At 43.2% G+C, this 24,814-nt stretch overlaps 1 protein-coding gene across 9 annotated transcripts in view; it reads left to right on the plus strand.

Annotated features, from left to right (window-relative positions):
* FAM13C (family with sequence similarity 13 member C) overlaps window positions 1-24,814 on the plus strand; it is a 508,143-nt gene that overhangs the window by 269,509 nt on the left and 213,820 nt on the right. For 7 of the 9 annotated variants that reach the window (XR_011024565.1, XR_011024563.1, XR_011024568.1 and 4 more), the window contains one exon: window positions 2,700-2,901. Coding sequence is in view for 3 of the 9 variants with exons in the window: in XM_068258692.1 (XP_068114793.1) it covers window positions 2,700-2,901 (202 nt within the window). In the remaining 6 variants the exon portion in view is untranslated. The remainder of the gene's footprint in view (window positions 1-2,699; window positions 2,902-24,814) is intronic. The other 2 variants (XR_011024566.1, XR_011024564.1) reach the window with 2 other exon arrangements.

Genomic DNA, 24,814 nt, shown 5'->3' on the forward strand with positions numbered 1-24,814 from the left:
CGCAAATGGCCCGCGGGCCGCGAGTTTGAGACCCCTGCCTTAAAGCTTGTAAAATAGTTTAGCTATACAGCATATCATTTGTGAGAGGTGAATTAGGATTCAATGTTGAATAATGGCAGCTAAGATGCTTTATAAATTAGATACAATGTTCTGTTGTTGAAATTGACAGCAGGTTATATCCCAGCATTCACCACTCTATAATAGAGCCATTGGTTGGTTATTTCACTTCCCATCTTTACATTGTCAGTAAGAAAAGTACAATTATGGCTTTAAAGGCATTCTACACCCACAATAACCAACCTTTTCTGTGTTCTAAATCTAAATAATGCTCACCCATTAAGCCTGACTAATCCACACACATGATATACACATGCAGGCGCCCAAAGGTTAATAACAACGTGGGTATTGAGTCATTGATAAATGTTAAACATTGTTCAGACGTAATGTTTCTGATTATGTATACCTGTCTTCAAAGAACAATGTTATGATAAATTACCTGTCCTTGAGGTTAATGCAACTATAATGAGGTTAATCAAGCTTACTAGTTTTGTGCACTGGACTGCTCTTTGTCACGGTACAAAGGGTAGTGTGTGGTGACCCGTATCATGTGAGTGTGGACTATCATAAATTGTGTACAGTGGTCACATCAGCTGAGCAGCTGCTGCTGCAGCTCATGTGCCTTACCTTGTTTCTCTGTTAGCTTTAGAGAGGAAACGTCCTATGCACATCATGGTTATTTATTTAGCTGTCCGTTACATTTATGTGTAAACAAGGGCTACATGCTGACACCTGAAATTGTAAGCTATCAATTTATGGTATTCTGGGTAGATGGTAAGCTTGCATTAAATAGAGGCACAAAGAAATATGGATGTGGGGTGAAGCCAATATAAGTCTAAAAGGTAAATACCACTGTGAATTGGGTGCCAAATGAAAAAATGCTTGTAGTAAGACATTGGTAAATGGTACTGATAGTTTATTACAACTAAACCTATCCCTATTTTCACACAGAATGCTCCCCACTCTGATACCTAACCCTAAAACCCCACTTTCTTACGCCTAACCCTAAAACCCTTCTTCCTGACATCTAACCCTAAAACCCCCTTTCCTGACGCCTAACCCTAAAACCCCTCTTCCTGACGCCTAACCCTAAAACGCCTCTTCCTGACATCTAACCCTAAAATCTCCCTTCCTGACGCCTAACCCTAAAACACTCCCTTATGACGCCTAACCCTAAAACCCCTCTTCCATATTTAATTAATTTCTGTCACGCAGGATCTGAGAAACCATTATATATCTTTCAAAGAATTGTTCACATGTGTTTGCTAACAATTATTTTTTTCAGTGACCCAAAAGGGCAAATCTACCATTTATTAGTTTATGCTAAAACTAAATGTGGACCTAAAATTGTAATTGGTAACTTTCTCCTCTTTCCAGTCCCATGAAATGTGTCACTGGGATGGTAAAGGGTGGAAATGCCACCTGCTGTGACACGGACTGCAATAAAACAACAACAAAGGTTAATGGAGGTTTTAATCTCTTAATCAGATCTAAAAGAAAATATTTTGGGTAGTGTTCTACTTTATGAATAAGTGTTATTAGATTTTTACTGTACAATTCCAATGCCTTTAAGACATGTAAGAATGTAAGAATAAGGTTAAAGGACAACTGATCTGATAGAGATATGCTGAGAGATATGAAGGTCACCATATTTATTTTCTTTTAAACCATTCCAGTTGCCTGGCATCCTGCTGATCTTTCATGTATCAGTAATGTCTGAATCACACACCTGAAACAAGCATGCAGTGAATCCAGTCACCCTTAAGTCAAACATCAGTACTGCATGCTTGCTCAGGGTCTATAGCTAAAAGTATTAGAGGAAGAGGATCAGCAAGACAGCAGGCAACCTGAATTGTTTAAATGGAAATAAACATGGCAGCCTCAATATCGTTCTCAGATCAATTGTCCTTTAAGAAATCCCATGTTTTGATACAAGAGTACTAGTAGGCATGGAAAGCACAGCTGATCCTGTCTATCAGAGGAGCAGTTCCTGCAGCTACAGGGTAGGGGGCAGGCATGGCTGTGAGGAGCACCAACTTTTCAACCTCCTTCAAAATACACTGGGGCCCCTATCTATAGCAGGTGATGTTGTGGTTACACTTGTTATAGATTATCAAGGTGGCCACACTGTTGTGGAAGTCTCCATGGTGACCATCATAGCTTGGAAACCCATCTTCCAAGTGTCATAAAACAAGTGTGGCCATCAGGATCCTCACACCCATAACACGTGTAGCCACAAAAACACCTGATCTGGAGTATTGGAGTTAAGGATAGTAGTTGGGGGCTCCCCACACCTCTGGGGCCCACCTGCAGTTGCAAGGGCTGCTTTCCTGTAGTTACACCTCTGATTACACCCCTTAGGGCTCAAACCCACTAGCAGCCTGTTCTAAGCGCTAGTGATTTGTAAAAGCTCTTGCTAATGCAATGCTATGGGGGATTTTTATAAAATCACATCCCTCAAGTGGGATCACACCCATAGCATTACATTAGCAAGAACTTTTCAAATCACAAAGCGCTCAGAAAAGCGCACCTAGTGGATTCCAGGCCTTATGCCACTAACAAAGTAAAGAAGCTGCTGGGGGTTTTCAGTCTAGCACAGAAATATTACTGCATATTTCCTTATTATTGTATTTTTCAATTAGCAGAGATGACAATAACAAAGAAAACTACCCTCACAGAGCTACAGAACTGGAGGAAAATGCTGCCTCTTCCCGGGATCTCCAGCATCATGTGGACAAGAAGATGTTTGATGGCTCAAGCAGACATGGAATCGGCATCTTGCAGTCAAAGCAACCCAAGTCAGGGGTCCGATCAGATATTGGGAAGATCCATGAAGGCATTCCGGTAAGATTTATTTTATTTATTTATGTATTTATATAGCGGCGACATATTACGCAGCGCTGTACAGGATATATTGTCTTGTCACTAACTGTCCCTCCGAGGGACTCACAATCTAGTCCCTACCATAGTCATGTGTCTATGCATGTATTATGTAGTGCATGTATCCCAGTCTAGGGCCAATTTTAGGTGGAAGACAATTAACTACTGTATAAGGAGAATCTGCCTAGGTCAGTGATAGGCAAACTTGGCTCTCCGGCTGTAAAGGAACTACAAGTCCCACAATGCATTGCAGGAGTCTAACAGCCACAGTCATGATTCATAAAGGTAAATGCATTGTGGGACTTGTAGTTCCTTAAAGGAATACTATTAAAACAACTTTTTTTTAATACTCTATATTAGGGTACACATTCTCACTAGTGTTAGGGGAACTTTATTTGTTCACCCAATTCTCTCTAGCTCTCTTCCTGCTTAAAAATCATCCTTCATTCCTCACACAGCTCACAAATATGCTTCACTGTGTCACAGCATGCAGGAGAGTCTGAGGGGGAGGCTGATCTGAGGAGGTAACAGGTAACTAGATGTGCTGTAATATTGCTGAAAGAGGGAGATGTGTATCGTGTATACTGTACACTATTCCTGACTGACTGACTGACTGGCTTGTGATGATGATACACACTCCAGGCTGATCTACTTCCTAGGCTGCTGAGAGGAAGAGAAGCTGTTTACAAAGGCATTATCAGGATCTTTATCAGTCAGAGAAAGGAAGACAAGGAACACACATTGCTGGAATCTTTAACCCCTTACAGGTGGCCATACACTGGTCGATTTGCCATCAGATTCGACCAAAAGATAGATCCCTCTATGATTGAATCTGATCAGAGAGGGATCGTATGGCCACCTTTACTGCAAACAGATTGTGAATCGATTTCAGCCTGAAACCGATCACAATCTGTGGAGCAGCCGCTGCTGCCGCGCCCCCCCCCCCCCCCCCCCCCGCATACATTACCTGATCCGGCCGGCGCGAGTACCCCAGGCTCCGCTGTCTTCTTTCCGCTTCGGGCTCTGGACCGTTCCTGCAGCTACTGAACTTCCTGTCCAGGGGAAGTTTAAACAGTAGAGGGCGCTCTACTGTTTAAACTTCCTGCAGGGACAGGAAGTTCTGTGTAGCTGCAGGATCGGTCCAGAGCCCGGAGCGGAAAGAAGACAGTGGGGACCAGGGGAGTCGCGGCGGCAGAACAGGTAACGTATACCCGCTGTATTGCGTCGGTCGTCGGGCATTTCGAACTCCGCTATCGACGCACTCCCGACCCGCCGGCGATCGAGAAAAATTCTTCCGCACAGACGGATCGACGGGAACGATCAATTTCGGATGGAAATCGATCATTCTGTCAGCGGTGTGATTTCACAGTCGATTCACTGTGATCGAATCGGCTTTATATTGGCAGGAAAATCGTTAGGTGTATGGGCCCCTTACCACCATCTGAATAAGATTGTTTCAGCTAAGGGATAATTAAACTATACACTAGAGGAGTTGATAGCAACCCCCCTGTGCAGGAACATGGTCTAGCCCTCTAAGAGCTGTCACTTTTGTATCTAAAAGCTGAGGGAGGATTTTACAGCAGAGAGGCAGAGCTGTGTGAGGAAGGAAACTGCTCCTACTACTTGTGGTAATGTGTGCCCTAACATACAGCATTTAAAAAAATAATGCTTTAATCGATAGTATTCCTTCAACCACTTCAGATCCAGACCTTGTTTTTCCCTTATGGACCAGAGCAATTTTGACGTTTTAGCTATGCCCCTATTTAATCAGCCATAACTTTATCCCTACTCACGACACCTAAATGATCTAGGTATCATTTTTTTTCAGGACAAACTAGACTTTCATTGGCGGGTATTTTGTCCCTAGACCAAAAAAGTTTTCTATGCATTTTAATGGGAAAAAGAGGGGAAAATGAAAAAATGCATTTTTTTCTCAGTTTTTATCAATTCCAGTTTAAAAATAAAAAGTGCCACAGGAGATAAAAACATGTCACTAGTATTATGTCCCCCAGTATAGATAGCAAAATGTGTCCCGAGTATCGGACCCCCCCCCCCTGTATAGCCAGATGTGTCCCCAATATCAGTCACCCCCAATATAGCCCGATGTGTCCTCTGTGTTTGGCACCTCCCAGTACAGTATAGATAGACAGATGTATTCCCAGGATTGGTGCCCCTCATTATAACCAAATGTGTCCCCAGGAATAGTGGTCCCCCATTATAGCCAGATGCGCGCTCAGGATTAGCGGGTGCACCCAGGATTAGGGCTCCCCACCATTATAGCCAGTTCTGCCCTCAGTATAAAATTATACACTTAAAATAAAAATATGTGGCCCCCCCTTTTTTTATCCCCCCCCCAGCTGCACATTTTACCCCCCACCAGGGCTCCACGCACCCCCATAAGGTCCAGACAGATGCACCACCCCCCCCCACCCAGGCAGCCCCCTCGGTGGCCAGATCTGCTATAAAAAATGATCAGAAAGCATCCTGACTCACCTTATCTCGTTCCAGCGATCAGCCTGCAGCCCAAGCCTCCGATCCCCGCTCTGCACGCAGCCCTGTGATGCTGAATAGCCGGGTCCCGGCTTGATGTCATCGCTGTTTGCGGTGATCGTTCATCCGCGCGGGGGGGTTAGTGTCTCTAGTTGGCTACAAGGGAACATTTTCCCTTTCACCAATTAGTATTGCGGCTGTCAGTGCCGGTAGGTGCGCTCTAAAGTGCACCTGTTCGTGCACAACAGGGCTGCAAGCAGGTCAGCATATCTACGTGGCTGTGGCTTGGAGGGTGCCACAGCTGACGTAGATATACTGTAGCAGAGGACAAAGTGGTTAACAGCTGGAGAGCCAGGTTTGCCTATCACTGGCCTAGGTTCATAGTTCTACAAGTGCATGAGTCAAAACCTTTTTCCTCAGTAGTTAAAGTCAACCTAAAGGTGGCCACACACCATACCATTTTTTAAATATCTGTTCAATTTAAGAATTGCAATCAATTTTTCTGACTTATTGTAACATTTCAAAAATATGACCAATGTACCACACACATATGTAAAAATTTTCCCCAATTATGATAAAAATGATTGGAAACTGACAAAATTGCTAGGGTGTGTATATTCATAAATTGACAATCTAACCCACACCATACAATCTTTAGAAAGATTGAATAAAAATATCTGGCATTCCGGATCGATAAATATCGAAGAAACCGGGAAATCCGATCGGATTTTTCAGTCGCATGAAAAAAAAAAGCTTTCAATTTTTTCGGGAGAACCGATCGTTTTTATCGAATTGCTGTAAAATTGGATCATTTTATTGTATTGTGGCCACCTTAACCACTTAACGATTGCCTAACGCCGATAGGCATCGGCAGGTCGTTAGTGGTTTCCCATGGAAACGGCCGCTCGCTCGAGCGGCCTTTCCATGTCAGTTCACGGAGGGTGGCTCCATGAACAGTCTGCGAGCCGCCGATCGTGGCTCGCAGGCTAAATGTAAACACGCAGGGAAGAAATCCCCGCTGTTTACATCATACGGCGCTGCGTAAAGGAGATCGGCGATCCCTGGCCTCTGATTGGCCGGGGATTGCCGGCATCTGATAGGATGAAGCCTATCAGAGGCGGCGCAGGACGGAACTCCGTCCTGTACCGCCCATAACAAGAGGGAGAGGGAGGTAAGGAGAGGGAGGGCGGAAAATGCTGCGGAGGGGGGCTTTGAGGAGCCCCCCACTGAACCACAATAGCCGGCGGCGATCAGACCCCCCCCTGCAGGACATCCCCCTAGTGGGGAAAAAAGGGGGGGGGGAATCTGGTCGCCCTGGCTCCAACACGATCTGTGCTGTGGGGTGGAGAGCCCACTCAGCACAGATCTCTGAAAGTGAGCCCGGTCCTTAAGTGGTTAAAACCAAGATTGAACAAGGCAAACTGTAATAGCAATCAGATTTAAACGTTAATATATACAATGTGTATAAGCAGCGGTGGACAAAATACAGGTTTGCTTGTCAGGTTGAACTTCCTTCAGCTCTCTCTGGATTTAGCTGGTGGGTTAGTCAGTCAAGTTTTGACACAAGAGAACAGACTACATTTCCCATTATTACAGCAAAATATTAAGCTAAAGGTGCTGTTAAAGGGTATAGACATATATGGAGCATGGAAATAGTCTGAAAATGTATGTTTTTCACTGCATAGGTCACAACCCACTTCATCAGCTTTAAAGGGAACCTGAAGTGAAAGGGATATGAAGGCTGAGATATATACACCTCATCATATATATCTCATATGGCCAATCACAGCTGCCCGCAGCTCTTTTTGCTAACTGGTGCCCATGGTCTTGTGGGCAGGACCACGGCACCGTCATTGGGCCAGTCACTGCACTCCATCAGTAGCAGTGACCTGTCAGATGTAAAATGCATTCAATTATTTAGGAAAGCCACTTTTACGTTAAATATCCTGGTTTCAGCATCAGAAACACTTCCTATATCTATACATTGCTTTATATCGGTATGTAGCCCCGCCCTGCCACTGAGGCTTATCCGAGGCTGTTCATTATGCTGAACCCCCAATAAAGAACATTCTGCAGAGGTCACCTACCAGTAGTAAATATGTTGCCACCTGTGATAAATTTCAATCAGGGAGAGGAAAGATTTTACCATGGGCAAACACTGACTAAATGATTTATAAAAGAATATTGAAAAAAATTGTAAAAAATGGCCTGGTCACTAGGTGGGTATACACCTCTGCTCCTGAAGTGGTTAAAAGTCTTGATTTTGTGTGTATTCTGTAAACCAACAGAGACGGTTAGATTTACATGAATATATATTCCCTTTAATCGAGCTTTTCAAGAACAGGTGTGTCCATAGAAATGTATACTTTAAGCTGCTGAAATGTATTGTGCAAATATGAAATACTTGTCATTTCCGGTGGAAAAAATAAGCCAGCGGCGACTGCATGAAAATCTTGTGGTGTCTGATTGAATAGGAAGCCCCCTGGAAGGCCTAAATCACTTTTCTTTCTTTTTTTTCTGCCTTTTTAATTTGCTCATCAAAACAAGAGGCGCTGTGCATTCAGCAGCTGCAGGTTCAGACAGTTATAAATAGGGTCTGGAAGTGCTATCACAGCTGTGTCCTTTCACTCTGTACAGCGCACAGAACTTCCAGTCTGACTCGCCAAAAAATCAAGCGGCATTTCATAATGAGACTGCTAATCATCCGTGATAAAAGAGCCTCCATTCTGCCTGATTCTTGGCATAGAAGCAGCACAGTGCTGTCCCTGATGCTCCTCTCCCAGTACATTATTCCTGCAGCGCCCGTCTTCACTGTTAGTGCTTTGTCATGCTTCCTACACTGCGTGTCGCGGTGTGTCTTTGTGTCTGAGTTGCATAACAAAGGACTGCTTTGTTTGCAATTTGGCTGCATTGATATTCTAAACATCTACCTCTCACCCACAGTTATTAGATCATGTTGTCATATTAAACTGTAAATAACACATCAACATCAGTGCTTAAAGTAAACTAGAGCTGTAATAACTGCAAGAATCGATACTTACCCGCGACTTCCTCCAGCAGCATAAACACATGCGAGTACCTCGCCGTCCTCCCACGGTCTGCTGTTAAGCCGCGATCAGCCCCGGTAACAGGCTCAGTCGCGGTCTTCTGCGCAGAAACAAATACTGTTTTTTTGGCCCTTGTTGGTGTCCGCTTTGAGGACTTTGCATCTAGAGGGTAGGCTACAAGCTTAGGACTTTTTCAATGGTAGCAACAACAAAGGGGTTTTGGTAATGGTTATGTAGGGGTATGGTGGCGGTGGGTTACAGTCAGAAGCAATCCAAAACAGGTAGTGGTTAGGTTTAGGCTTCAAGGGGAAAGGGGAAGGGGTAGATGGGGAATGTTTAGGATCCCCCCCCCCCCTTCCAGTACACATAAAACAAAGTATCAGAAATAATTATTTACTATGTATTTAGTGCCCCAATAATACAGTACATGTGTTCTATCAGATTGTGAAAACTTGCTTTTAGTTAATTAAATTGAGAGTTTTCTTTGTGTGTGCTTCACTATTGCAAGTTCAGTAATCTTTAGCAAGCATCAGTATGGTCTGATATGACCCTAGTGAGGAAAAAATTCCTTGTCACCTAATAGCATGTAATAGTTTTATTAATGCAAGCAAGGTTTGCAGGATCAGCTGTGATCCCTAATGATCTCCAGCCTGGGCATGGTTTTGCTAATTAACGGTACCAACATTTAAGCAGAATTCTATCCAAAAAGCCAGGTTTCGTTAGCCACACCCCCTTTCTGGGAAACTGGCCATGTCAGTTTTCTGCCTTTGCAAAGAATAAGAGATGTGTCATCTGTGAGTTGGAGAGGCTGCATTGTGTGGCCTGAGAGGATTTCTGCTTTTACCTGTGGCACTGAGTCAGCCTATCACGAGAAGGAGAGGTGAAGAGAGATTCTGCTTTTACCTGTGGCACTGAGTCAGCCTATCACGAGAAGGAGAGGTGAAGAGAGATTCTGCTTTTACCTGTGGCACTGAGTCAGCCTATCACGAGAAGGAGAGGTGAAGAGAGAAGTAATGCAGAGATGGCTGCAGAGGGTTCCATTCCAGAGCTGCCACTATGTTTCCCTGCTGCTTAAAGAAGTAGACCGCTATTGCTGTAATGGGTAAAAAAAAGAGGGGGAACAGGCATAGTAAGTGTGATTCCAACTATTTTACACATTGAAATTTACAGCGGAGGTCCACTTTAATTTCACTTCTTTGGGGGGGGGGGGGGGACGACTACATTTGGTTGAGATGTTTCATTTGGTCTTCATACTATTTTCCCATGATCCTTTACCCTAGACTAGAGCATATTTGGAATAGGACTCCTCCTTTGTGTTGTCAGTAAAGAAGACAGATGGATGTGTACTGTACACACAGGTTAAAACACCATGAAAAATTCTCTGAGTGTTTTCCCAAGCAGTGTGTATATTGTCCTTACAAGGTCATTTTACCACCATATAAAGCAGTAGCACGGTTAAATCTCCACTCACTGCCTTTAGTTGGATACTACAGTGGCAGGGCATCTTCATAGTTCTGTCTGGCCCACGTTTTACTTGCTTTACATGAAGTGTAACAAACGTGCCAAGCTAATAGCATTTACGGTACTCTTCTTTTCCTAAACGTTCAGTGAACATCCCCAGTGTGTTTCTCTGCTGTCTGTACAGTTTTCTGAATGACCGTGTCATAGTAGTAGTTACAGAATCATTCATTGCGTGTCATGTTATGTATAGATGTCCTGGTGCAGTGGTATGCACGGGATCACGTGTGCTGATGCACGTGCATTTCTGCTCTGATGATGGAGCTCCGCTCCGCCTTCAGTCTCCTAGCGGCGATTTACAGAATAAAACGTACTACCACAATTTTTTTTTTTTTTTTAGCAGAACAGCATTCAAGCAGTAAACACAGCACTTTGTTCTTCAGTGGAAAGCATTCCTTTGTCAGCTACAATCAGTATACAGAAACAGTGTGCTGAAACTGAGCTGCACACATAGTAGAAGCAGAGAGAGGTGATAAATGATCGTTAGATACATTTTAATATATAAATACAGCAGCTATGCAAGAAAATGCAGTGGCAGCTTTCAGAGCAGATAACGTTTACTTTGAAAACTTGTAATTTGTAAATGGACAATACTTGTGCACAAAAGCAAATACTGTTTAACTGTATGCGTAATAAAAAGTAGGAAAACACATTTTTTAATGAATATTATGTTTGAGTTTAATACCGCTTTAATGCATAATAGTCACACAAGATATGGGGTCTGAAAATGAAGTTTGTGATCTCATCCCAGAGAACGTGCTACATACCTCATTGCTGAATAACACTACGGTCACCTCTGAAGTACAACATCTGTCTTGTATTTACCCTTCATGTCCTGTACGCCAACAAGATGTCTTCCTTTCAGTATTTCATTTATCTTCAGGTAAAGAAAAAGTTACTGGTGGCCAGGTCATGTGAACAGGGAAGGCGTTCCAACAAAGTTATTTATCTACGGTCTAAAAACTCCCTTACAGACAGTGCCATGTGAGCCGATGCATGGTCATAATGCAAGAGCTGGGAGTGGTTGGGTCACTCTTGTCTAACTTTCATGCAGCCTTTTCAGTACTTCCAATTGTGAAACTTGGTGATGGTTACTTGGTCTGCTATGCTTCTCGCAGTCGGAAAGAGCAGTTTTGATGCATGATTCATCAGATTTTTCAATGTTTTTGTCAGTTGTTTTTGTTACTGGCTGCTCTGCCCTCTGCATCACTCACAATTTATCTCCCCTTCGAAAAACATTTAATTCATTTGTGCACTGCCATTTTCTTCCTGGCTGATATCACTTCTACTCTTGCCATGTTTAACAAGATATTTAATGTGTGTCCATTGCTTTAATTAAAGCTTTGACTTTCTTGCAACAGCACGTCGGCACACACAAATGCATAACAACAATCATGAACGCCATTGAGCAAGACACCGCCTCACGTTTATATGAACACAGCTGTGAGACCCTGATATACCAAGGTTATGAAACCTCAGGAGTTGTTTGTATAGTGCTGCCAATGTAACACAGTGGCAAGTCCACAAACGTATTTGTCAGACTCGATAAGATATAGCAAATTGATTTAGGAGGGTTAGCGAAGGGCTCAACAAATCCACCTTTACAAAAAACTGACATAAACTTCAGGTGGATTAAAGTTCTTATATATTGTGACGTACATTTGAAAATCTCATTCCCAGGCTCTGGCCTGGTTTCTTGGTCTCAATCTATTACAAGGATATAAAAAATTGAAATTGAAAAGTTTCTAAAAAACAATTGTGGAGAATTGTCTTCAAACTTTATTAATAAAAAAATCCATACCGGTAAATAGTGTAATCCAATAAACAACTCAGGCCCTTCGGGGCTCTAAAACTATATAAGACTTGTAGTTTTCAGGCAATGATGCCAGCTTGTTTCTGTTTAGCAACCTTCTTCAGGCCTTATAAATACAATGCAGACCCCCCGGTTGTCTTCCTTAGCGCTCCCGGTTGCTGGCATCTGTAAGGGTGGATGCTCCCGGCTTAGTGTTGTCCAGATGTAGCAATATAGTATACTTGTGTATATATGGATATAAATGTGTGTGTGTGTGTGTGTGTTCTTTAGATATGCAATGTATTTATACGACCTGAAGAAGGGTGCTAAGTCCAAAGGAAACAAGTTGCTGTCATTGCCTCAAAATTACAAACCCCATAGGGCTTGAGTTGATTATTGGATTACACTATTTATGCATTTTTGGATTAATAAAGTTTGAAGACAATTCTTCATAATTGGTTTCTAGAACTGTTTCGTCTTTTTTGATATCCTTGTAATAGACTGAGGTAATTATTGGTGGGGTGGAACACCGCTAAGGATATTGTTTTCTCTCCTCCTCCTGTTATGGTAAACTGCCTTCTCGGCCTTACAGTGCTGGTTTCTGAGGGAGTGATCCTCTAGAAATGGAAATATTTCACTAGAACACATGCACCTCATCTGCTCTGTTCTTCTCGTTAAACATATTATGACTGTGTGTCTGGTAAATACATGTATGCAATCACCTCGCTTTCTCCTGTCTTCAGAGATGTGCATTATTTGAATGCTTTATTTGCTTATGAAAATAAGGGCTAAAGCCAAACGTTGTCATAACAACACATCTATTTTAGTCTGATGGCTGAGTAAAGTGTAGACAGCGGTGATATTGCTTCTCAGGATGGAGAGAAATTTTAAAATTGGAACCTCTGACAATTTTTTGCTTTTAATATTCAATTGATGGTGTTTGATGCAATATTAGGTGACTACTGGAACATTTGCCCCTGTTGGGGAGATTGCCTTTTACTTGGACAAGAAACTAGGAAAATCTTAAAGCAGACCTGAACTCAGAACTTCCTCTCTGCTCTAAAAGATAATCAACAGCATAATAACCTTTAAATAAAAACATTTCTTTGTTACAGCTTATAGAAACCCTGCACTAAATCTGCAGTGTGTCTCTTTTCCTGCTTTCATGGATGGGTTAACATCCTGTGTTTACAAATTAGCTGCTCTGCCGAGATTCCTGAGCTGACGCAGCTGGGAGATCAAATTACACTTGTGGTTAGTCTCAGATGAGGGGAACTAGACAGGCTAAACTCTCTAAATACATACAGGGTGGATTTCTCTATTTTCCTCCTGTGTTGTGCAAGTGTTCAGGTCCACTTTAAAGGGGACCCAAAGTGAGAGACATATGGAGGCTGACATGTTTATAGATCCTCTGTTTATTCTGTAGGGATGCTGTAAACAGAATTTCCATTTTATGAAGAATTATGCCATTCATTGACATAACAGAAAAACATTCTGTTCTAGGTGTGGGAAATGCAGCAGCTGGGTAAATGGTTTTCTTACATCTAACCAATGGAAACCTATGGAAGTGATGCATTCACTGGTCCCAGCAATGGAAATTCCAGCGTAGAGAGGATGCCTGGTTGGTTTGGGACTGTAAACAGCCTGATTAATTACCCTGCAAAGAGGCAGATCTCAGTAGAAGGTTTCTCCATTCAATCCTGGAGGAAAATAATGACTCGCTAGAATCCCATATAAACACATCTCTGTTTGGAAACATTTATAATCTATTCCCAAGACACTAGAAGGAAGGAGCTAGTTCTATCCTATCTCCTCACTTAGAAATCGGCTGGCTATATCTTGGATATACTCTGGGATGATATCAGCATCTAACCTACACAATCCCTTTAGCTGTGGTGACTAAGAGGCAGCTGGTGTGAAGCGTGTTGTAAGGAAAAGTCTCAAGGGTGACACCTACTGCAAGTTTCTTATGTATCTATAGGTCAGAAGCTATTTTTAATTCTGGCTGCAAAAAGCGTTTGTAGATATTTTTAGCTTCATTACAATTTGTGTATTGTGTGTGCCATCTACTTGTACAGAACTGCCTATTTTAGCCTCTTTAAGACCGCGTCACGCTGATGGGCATGAACACGGTGACTCCCCCAGGACCAAGTGGGGAAATCACTTGTGTGCTGAGTTGTACGGCCCTGCAGCAAGGCCTTAAAGCTGCAGTGGCCTAATTAGCAAAAAATGGCCTGGTCTTTAGGGGGGTTTAAGCCTGTGGTCCTTAAGTGGTTAAAGCTCCTTTCAATGCAAAGTTTAACCAACAAATATTCCAGTAATACAAGTTTAATGGGATAAATATGGTTGCCAAGCTCAGCTATAGTTCTCTTCCTTTCCCTTCTGGATGCAGCTGGTGCTGACTTGGTAGTTCACAGGAAGCAGATGCTGACTAGGGACGATCCTGCTCCCCATTCGTTCATTCTGACTCTTTGTAACCAGGTGCACTTCTGAACTCCAGATGTCTCTGTCAATCACCGCTTCTTTCATCTGTTGCATAGACATGTTCATAGATTCACATATGCTGTCTATCCATCTTTGCCTCTGCCAACCTCTTCTTCTTTTGCCTTCAATTTTTCCAAGCCCCAATAATTTCTTCAAAGGATCCAGTCTTCTCATTATGTGACCAAAGTATTAGAGTTTTAATAGTAGTATCAGCCCTTCTAGTGAAAACTCTGGCCTCATTTCTTTAAGTATTGACTGGTTAGATATTCGAGCAGTTCATGGAATTCTTTGTAGCTTTCTCCAAACCCACAATTCAAAATCATACATTTTTCTATGTATAGCCTTATTTATAGTCCATTTATCAGAGTGATATGTTACTACTGGGAAGACTGTAGCTCTGTCTATCTTGATCTTTGTTGGTAAAGTTATATCTCTTTCCTTTAGTATGTTGTCCAAGCTTGCCTTAGCTTTCCTTCAAAGCAACAAGCGTCTCTTAATCTCATAACTGTCCTCCCCATCTGCAGAGTTCTTCGATCCCAGGAAGATGAAACCTATTACAACTTGGACCAATAAAAATTGACATGAAGTTATTCTGATTGGTCTAATTTCAAGCTGCATATAATTTACAAGAGATTGGAATGCAAGGAGAAAATATTCATATCCCTTTTGCTGACCATTTATAGGTCCTTGATCTGCTCACAAGAAGCTCTTTAGTCCTGGTGGTCCTAATGGACAACTATCACAAAAAAAGTATGCTTACTTATAAGAAGTACATTCATCAAAGATGAAAATGCACTATAAATTACTATGTTGTTGTACATGTAGGCAGTAAAAGTCTGATAGATCTGACAGGTTTTGGACTAGTCTGTCTCTTCATAGTGAATTCTCAGTATCTAATTTATTCATTAAAAAGGCAATACCTGTAAATAATCTATTCAAAGATATCCAGCCTGCCTGTTTTGGCAGTTGTACTGAGCAACTGCCATTCAGTAGGTTCTTTTGAAAATAAAGAAAACACAGAGACTCCCCTATGAGGAGATGGACTAGTCCAAAACCTGTAAGACCTGTCATATTTGTACTACCTATTGGGGGTGACAGAAAAGTAATCTATAGTGCATTTTTTATTGCATTTTTTTATCTGGAAGGAATGTACTTCTTCTAAGTATGTGTACACATATATTTCATTTTTTTCCCCTCGATATTGTTCTTTTAAGTCTGTATGGAGAAAGGCACTGCTGCACAGCTGATATTGGAGCTTGAGAAGTTCAGTTCCAGAGTTAATGTTTGTAACAGTCATTATTGTGATTGCTTGCAGAATTTGCCTTGTTCATCTCTGGGTTTAGTTGCTTTGAAAGAACGTGAAACTATGATTGAGCTTCATTGATCTCTGAATGTTTCCAGACTTTAATGCATCCATTTTTGAACACATCAGAAGATATCTGCGATCGATGATAAAGGATGCTTGCCTGTCTGTGGCACCACGGGAACTGATGGGCAGGTTTACTGCTCTCTGGCTTTTGGGTAATTGATGGATACATCATTTAGTCTTTAACCGTGTCAAATAAACGACTAAGCAGATCACTTGGGGACTGTTTTTTATGGATTGATAATGGATGGGACCCATGTGAGAGCCAAGGTTTCTTTTTCAGTTCAGCAAATGGTTGTACAACAGAGCTAATTACAAATAAATCAATACTTCTCTATTGGCTTCAAAAACACACAAGAGTTTATAGGCATTTTTAAAGAGTAGGCAAGATGAGATAAGACCATTGTTTCAGCTTCCACACACCTGATCCCAGGTCAACCTGTCTCTTCAGTTCAGTGGGTATTCTAGGCCAGTTCATTCAGCTGATCTGGATGATTCAATTGAGTACTTTGGATGCTCATTTATGCTTATTAGTTACAAGGGTACTTCTGTTCTGCCTCTTGAAAGCATGGGTTTAAACTGATAAAATCAGAGCTCTAACTCTCCCCATCACACTCTAACAGTAAGATTACTCACTGCAACAAAAAAGTCTTGGTGTGTCAAAGATCTCTTAAAGTGGTATGAAACTCAGCATTTCTTTTTTGCTCTAAATGATTTACATCATAAAATCTACTACCCCAAAAAATGTAGCGGGACAGCATTCAAACAGTTAACCACCGCACTTTGATCAGGGAAAGCTCCTTGCTTCAGTGGAAAACTTCCGACTTCATCCTAAGAGATAGAACATTATCGATGTGAGAAGTGATCACTAGATAGATTTGATATATGCAGTGGGATGCAAAAGTTTGGGCAACATTGTTAATCGTCATGATTTTCCTGTATAAATCATTGTCTGATAAAAAATGTCAGTTAAATATATCATACAGGGGACACACACAGTGATATTTGAGAAGGGAAATGAAGTTTATTGGATTTACAGAAAGTGTGTAATAATTGTTTAAACAAAATTAGGCAGGTGCATAAATTTGGGCACTACAAAAAAAAATATTAAATAAATATTTAGTATATCCTCCTTTTGCAGAAATTACAGCCTCTAAATGCTTCCTGTAGGTTCCAATGAGAGTCTGGATTCTGGTTGAAGGTATTTTTGACCCTTCCTCTTTACAAAACATCTCTAGTTCATTCAGGTTTGATGGCTTCCGAGCATGGACAGCTCTCTTTAACTCACACCACAGATTTTCAATTCTATTCAGGTCTGGGGACTGAGATGGCCATTCCCGAATGTTGTACTTGTTCCTCTGCATGAATGCCTTAGTGCAGTGTTTCTCAACATTTTATTGGTATGTACCCCTTTTAAAACCCTGTATTCACCAAGTACCCTCTAGCATAGTAAGCATTATCACAAGTACCCGTAGCATAGTAAACATTATCACAAGTACCCCTTGACAAATATATATTTAATTGTAGTACATGATAATTAGTTCTAAACAATTTCCAAGCATTTACTATTGCTTTTTATTAGCTAAAATACTCATTTGGTGTTGTTTAAATAAGATTTATCATTTTCTAAAGCTCTAAATGTATTATTCATGGTTAAGTATATCCAGCCCGAGTACCCACTGGAACCATCAGAAGTACCCCCTGGGGTACGCGTACCACACATTGAGAACCTAGGCCATAGTGGATTTTGAGCAGTGTTTAGTGTCAGCCCCGGGCATAGCTTCAGCTTTGTCACCGATTCCTGGACATTGTTCTCCAGAATCTGCTAATACTGAGTGGAATCCATGCGTCCCTCAACTTTGGCAAGATTCCCAGTCCCTGCACTGGGCACACAGTTCCACAGCATGATGGAACCATCACCATATTTTACTGTAGGTAGCAGGTGTTTTTCTTGGAATGCTGTTGTTTTTCCTTCATGCATAACGCCCCTTGTTATGCCCAAATAACTAAATTTTAGTTTCAGCACACACACCACAGCACCTTATTCTAAACTGAAGCTTGCTTGTCTAAATGTGCTTTAGCATACCTCAAGCGGCTGTTTGTGCTGTGGGCGGGAAAAAAGGCTTCCTCTGCATACAGCATCTCTTTGTGTAAAGTGCACAGAATGGTTGAACGATGCACAGTGACTCCATCTGCAGCAAGATGATGTAGGTCTTTGGTGCTGGTCTATGGGTTGACTCTGACTGTTTTCACCATTAGTCGCTTCTGTCTATCCAATATTTTTCTCGGTCTGCCACTTCGAGCTTTAACTTGAACTGAGCCTGTGGTCTTCCATTTCCTCAATATGTTCCTAACTGTGGCAACTGTGTCTTCATGTCATTTGAGAGTTGTTTTGAGACCCCCATGTTGCTACTCTTCGGAGAAATTTAAAAGAGGAGTGGAACTTACAATCAGGGCCGGTCCTGGACTTTCTGCTGCCTGAGGCAAAGATCGTAAAGGCGCCCCCCCCCCCCCCCCGCCAATATTTCTACATAACATTACATCCCCCACACAACCGACCGTGTCCGTGAAGGAAAGCCTGAGTGACGCAGCAAAGTGAGTGACTCACCGGGGATTGGGTCTCCCTTCGGGTCTGGCGGCGGCGAAGGGCGGGCATCCGCATCCAACATGCATCCTGCACTGGCGGGACAGATGGCTGCGGTCTGCGGCGGGCATGCTCCATCTCGGATCTGAGGGATCTCGCGCTGGGCCAGTGAGCGGCGGCCGGCGGCAGCCAGCCAGCCTCATCATCATCATCGTCACGGTCACGTCGGCGCTCGCTGCTCAGTGACTGACCGTGACAATCAGCCGCAGCCAGGGCAGCAGAGCGGGCAGCAGCCGCCGCCATCAAATCAGCAGGCTTAGGCACTAGGCAGCGTCACCAGCGTGCAGCCTTGGAGGAGACAGGAGAGGCCGCAGAGCTCGGAGTCGTCGGACTCGGAGGCCGGCGGCAACAGTGCAGTTTCTAGGCTAAAATGCACCCAGGGCGAGGGTGTATAGGTAGCCAGCTATAGGTCCCCCCCGAGTATAGGTGGCCAGGCATGGGTGAGCCAGTAAAGTTGCCCCCAGTATAGGTTAGCCAGGTAGTTGCCTCCAGTATAGTTGCCTCCAGTATGTTAGATAGGCAGGCACCCCCCACCCCTCCCGGTATAAGTTAGATAAGTAAGTGCCCCCAGTACAGGTTAGCTAGGTAGGTGCCTCCAATATAGGTAGCCAGTATAGTTGCCCCCAGCATAGGTTACATAGGTAGGTACCCCCAGTATAGGTTAGTTAGGTAGGTGCCCCCAGTATAGGTAGCCAGTATAGTTGCCACCTGTATAGGCTAGCTAGGTAGGTAGGTGCCCCCAATACAGGTTAGATAAGTGCCCCCAGTATAGGTTAGATAGGTAGCTTCCCCCCAGTATAGGTTAGATTAGGTCGCTGCCCTTCAGTATAGGTTAGATTAGGTAGGTGCCCCCAGTACAGGTTAGATTAGGTAGGTGCCCCCAGCATAGGACAGGTAGCTGCCCCCCAGCATAGGTTAGATAGGTAGCTGCCCCCCAGTATAGGTTAGATAGGTAGCTGCCCCCCAGTATAGGTTAGATAGGTAGCTGCCCCCCAGTACAGGTTAGATTAGGTAGGTGCCCCCCAGTATAGGATAGATGGGTAGCTGCCCCCAGTACAGGTTAGATTAGGTAGGTGCCCCCCAGTATAGGATAGATAGGTAGCTGCCCCCAGTATAGGTTAGATAGGTAGCTGCCCCCCAGTGTAGGTTAGATAGGTAGCTGCCCCCCAGTATAGGTTAGATAGGTAGCTGCCCCCCAGTATAGGCTAGATAGGTAGCTGCCCCCCAGCATAGGTTAGATAGGTAGCTGCACCCCAGTATAGGTTAGATAGGTAGCTGCCACCCAGTATAGGTTAGATAGGTAGCTGCCCCCCAGTATAGGTTAGATAGGTAGCTGCCCCCCAGTGTAGGTTAGATAGGTAGCTGCCCCCCAGTATAGGTTAGATAGGTAGCTGCCCCCAGTATAGGTTAGATAGGTAGCTGCCCCCCAGTGTAGGTTAGATAGGTAGCTGCCCCCCAGTATAGGTTAGATTAGGTAGGTGCCCCCCAGTATAGGATAGATAGGTAGCTGCCCCCAGTACAGGTTAGATTAGGTAGGTGCCCCCCAGTATAGGATAGATAGGTAGCTGCCCCCAAAACAGGTTAGATTAGGTAGGTGCCCCCCAGTATAGGATAGATGGGTAGCTTGCCCAGTATAGGTTAAGTAGGTAGGTGCCCCCTCATAATGGCGGAGGGGGGAGCCAGAGCCGAGGTGAGGGCAGCCCGACCTCTCCCTCCCTCTCCCCGGGCCGCCCTCCATGCTCCCCCCTCGGACTGCAGGCAGCAGAGTTAGCGCGCAGGGAAGCGCTGCTGTACACAGTTGTTACTCACCTCCCTGGATCCGATCGCCGCTGGTCTCCTCTCTGCAATGTAGCCGATGATACACACGCGGCTGCTTCCTGTGTAAACAGGACGCAGCGACAGCGTGTGTATATCAGCGGCTGCATTGCAGAGAGGAGACCAGCAGGGCGGGAGCGGCGATGGGATCCAGGGAGGTGAGTAACAACTGTGTACAGCAGCGCTTCCCTGCGCGCTAACTCTGCTGCCTGCAGTCCGAGGGGGGAGCATGGAGGGCGGCCCGGGGAGAGGGGGGGAGAGGGAGGGAGAGGTCGGGCTGCCCTCACCTCGGCTCTGGCTCCCCCCCGCTATCACAGCCACTTCATCTGGTGCCGCCCCTCCACTTCCTGCCGCCTGAGGAACCCGCCTAAACAATTATTGCGCACTTTCTGTAAATGCAATAAACTTCATTTCACTTCTCAAATATCTGTGTGTGTCTCCTTTATGATATATTTAACTGACATTTTTATAGTAACAACCAATGATTTATACAGGAAAATCATGATGATTAACGTTACCCAAACTTTCGCATCCCACTGTAAATAAAGTAGTTATGCAAGAAAAGGCTATGGCAGCTTTCAGAGCTGATAAACTGTACTTTGGGACCTTGTAACTAGTTAACAGACAATATTGCTTGTGCACAAAAGCAAATATGGTAACTGTATGGGTAATACAAAGTAGGAAAACACATTTCCATTAACTGTTATATCAGAGTTTTATCCCACTTTAAACTGGAAGATGTGGAACACAAGTAATGCTGTCAGTGCCCTTAATTTACTAAACCTTGTCTGTAGGGTAAAAAAAGATGATTGCCTTTGGCCAGGTCATGTCCGATCATAATGAGGGTTGCTGAGTCATGTTCATGCACTTTTTGATGGAACTCCTTTATACCAATTCTTTCTGCAGGTGCTAGCATAGAAGTATAAGAGCACAACAGCTTGTTCACTAAAATTTAAGCAACTCTAGCTATCAATTTCTTTGACAAAATGTTCTCACCTGCTAGACATTTTTTTTAAAGGGAATGTCCAAGCAAAATAAAAAAATGAGTTTCACTTACCTGGGGCTTCTACCAGCCCCATGCAGCCATCCTGTGCCCCCATTGAACCAGTAACGCATAAAATGTATGTGTTAATGTTCCTGCACTAGCGGGAATGCGTAAAAATGTACGCAATGCGTCCTGCCGACCTCCGAGGTCGGCAAGCTGCCAGCAGGGGACTGGAGCAGCAGTGAGTGACTACGAGGGCACAGGATGGCTGCATGGGGCTGGTAGAAGCCCCAGGTAAGTGAAACTAATTTTTTTATTTTGCTTGAACCTTCCCTTTAAAGAAAGTGGTGTTTATTGAAACTAAACTGCCTGTAATACCTAATGAGCTTTTAACCATCCACATCTGATGACCTTTGCTCCATGAAACTGGGCACACTTAAAGTGGACCCAAATTAAAAATACAAGATTTCAGAAATAAAATCTATTTTCTAAATTATAATAATAAATAGCCAGCTTTTTTCAGCTGCATGATGACAAATATAAAATATTTTACATTTATTGGAGGAACCCCTCCCTTCCTTTCAAATTGCCGGGATTTTTCCGGCAAACTGGTGGAGTAGATGGTGTCCGGCAATGGAGGAATTGCTAATGGCTGCCCCCAGTATAACCCTAGCTATGAAAAGAGAAGGGTGAAAAGCATGCACTGATATGCTCATAGGCTTGAAGGAGTGTTTCTTTATCTTTGTATGTGTCAGAGTGGTGCAACGAAATATTTTTATTAAAAACATGTTTAGTTTGTGTCCGCTTTAAGGTGTACCTGAAGTGACATGATGAGATAAATGTCGGTACATATAATACGAGCCCTAGTAAGAAACTGTCTGAAGTTCTTTTTGTTTTATAGTACTGCAAGAGTTGTGAAACTTGAGTTGCTATCTATGCAAAAGAGCTTGTCTAACAACTTGTGAATTCAGTTGATTTCCAGAAAAGTAAATAGAAGCTAAAACAGCCAAGAACCAGTGAGATAAGGTTTTAATGCAGGAAAGTTCAAACGGTTATTGCTTTTTTAAGCTGAAAGAGAAGTAGAGTGTAGATTCTACACTGCAATTGACAGCCTGATGCAATCTTAAAAAATAAGCCATTAAACTGGAAATAAAAATGAGACTTATTTCTATGTTACCAGTGTTTTACTTGCCACTGGTACTACACATAGAATTAATTATCTTACAAGTTTATTTTCACTTCTGGTTCCCTTTAAGCTGGATAAGGAATACTACTGTAATTATGTCTTGTGAGAGCCCTCATCTGATTATTCTATATCCGAACCTACTGTAATTGCTCTGCTTGGCATAAGCTGAACTTCCTGCCGATACAAAGCATCTGCTCTGTGTGGACTGAAATGAAGCCAGGCTGAACTATTCGCATTGATGTCTTTAATAATTATTCATATGCCATCCCTGATAAAGAGTCGTTTTCTAGAATATGATAACCCTGTCCATAATCTTGGTTTTAATTGCCTGGAAATGTGAAGGAATCATACCTGCGTTTTTCAGTAATTGGCTATTAAAACAGAAATTCAAATATGGATGGTTCTTACAGCAAATGTTTACAGTGTATTCTTGCATTTTAGACCGAGTCTTGCCGTTTAGTTCTTTGTTTTAAAATGAATGAATAGTTTTAGTTAAATTGCCTTTTCTCCCCCATAACATTTGAAGGGATTTGTCTCGGCACTGCATGGGGGAAGACAGCTCATTTTGGTGCAGCAGCCGAGATCTGGACTCCACCATATGCCATAATGTGAAATACAGCTATAGTGGTGCTCAGTGACTCATTTGGGCACCAGCAATTAGCAAAAAAAAAACCCAAAGGGGTATTTTGGCTGCTAGCAACCAACAGCCCGAATTATGTGTCCTAAGAACTTTTTAGGTTGTCAATAGGGGAATAGTTTTTAAAACGGGCAGGAGTTGAGCCAGAGCAGGGTGAGCCATCTTTTGTCTTCATCATATGCCCAAATTAAGCAGCAGATTTTGAATGTATGAATACAGGATGAAGCCGTTTATTAGGGCACTAATACTTTTGACACAGAGAAAATGCAAGTGAATGGCTAGTGCCAGGCGTATGGTCTGGGTGATGATTGCACTCTATTATGCAGCTAAGGGAGTATATAGTGGCTGAGCCCTGGTGCACAATGTATACATTTTAGCATTAGCACCCAAATCCTACATCTGTCGCAGATAGTTGGCAGTGGGCCTTTGCAGCAGGGATTTGCCACCAAGGGTGAAGACCGTGGAAGAGGAGTGTTGGTTTACAGGTCAGGTTAAATGCCACGTTAGGAGTGTTGATAGGGAAGGGGGAAGTTAGATATCCCAGCTAGGACTAGGGGGGTTAGGGCTAGACACAAGGGAAGGTCTTCTTACGTTGGGGGAGGTTGGGTGTTAGGAAACATTTACCTAAGTTAAAGTGGACCTGAACTCTTGCACTGTACAGAAGGAAAGCAGAGAGAAATGCACCCTGTATGTATTTGGAGAGTTTAGCCTGTCTACCCCCCCCCCCCCCATCTGTGATTAATCACCAGTGTAATTTGATCTCTCAGCTGTGTAATCTCCTCTGCCACGGCAGAGCAGCTAATTTGTAAACACAAGATGTTAACAATATGTCTGCTTCCATGAAAGCAGGAAGTTTACACAGTGCAAATTTATTGCAGAATTTGTATGCAACAAAGAAATGTTTTTCTTTACAGGTTGTTATGCTCTGTATCTTGTAGAGCGCAGAGGACGTTCCGAGTTCAGGTCTGCTTTAAGCAAACTCCGGCATACATGGAGCAAAACACAACCCTTTCCCTATATTTACTGTAAATACTGGCAGTGACTGTGTAAAACTAAATATTCAATCCCTCGGCAGAATAATAAACCAATTGTGCATTTAAAAATTCTGGCATTGGACAAACAAGGCACATTATTATTGCCAAAGCTACACTGTTTACACCTTTATGCAACATCTACCTGTCTCCAGTGTAGAAATAGGGCAGAATTGCTAACCACAAAGCTAGACTGATATCGATTAGCCTATCAATATTAGAAGCTTTTCTATTATCTTAACCAGCTCTTCCATAGTTATCACCACCACTGACATCCTGTGGTTACTGGTTAGGAATTGTGTAGGACATTCTTTTTTTGTGACCATTATTATATATATATATAGTATATATACTGGTTTAGCGACTGGGAGGGAGAAGTAATTAGGGATCCGGCGACCGCCAGCCGATACCCTGAATTACCCTTATGTGTGCCGTGCAGTAAAGCATTATTTCGGGGCTTGGCGCTGTGCGTCAAAGCCAACTGCTTTGAACACCCAACTGTAACTGCCCCCCCCCCCCCCTGTGCCTTACCTTTAAAAACACCCCCCTCCATGCTTACCTTAACTGCCCCCCACACACCTAACCTGAATTAACCCCCACCGCCAATCCACTGCTACAGTCCTGGCCAAAAGTTTTGAGACTGTCAAAAATATTAGTTTTCACAAACTTTGCTGCTAAACTGCTTTTAGGCAGGCGGAGAAAAAGATGAGAAATGCCGACACTGCTGTAAACTGCTTGTTTATTCATAATCATAACACATGGTGCAACATCGTGGATTCAAATTTCATGCATATTGAGAACTAACATACCGATTTGCTGGTGAAGCTGTGCGGTGGGTGCTGGGGGAAGAGAGCCTTACAGCCGTTTCGCGCAGATGCGCTT

The sequence above is a fragment of the Hyperolius riggenbachi genome, chromosome 10 (genome assembly GCF_040937935.1).
Source record: "Hyperolius riggenbachi isolate aHypRig1 chromosome 10, aHypRig1.pri, whole genome shotgun sequence".
Lineage (NCBI taxonomy): Eukaryota > Metazoa > Chordata > Amphibia > Anura > Hyperoliidae > Hyperolius > Hyperolius riggenbachi.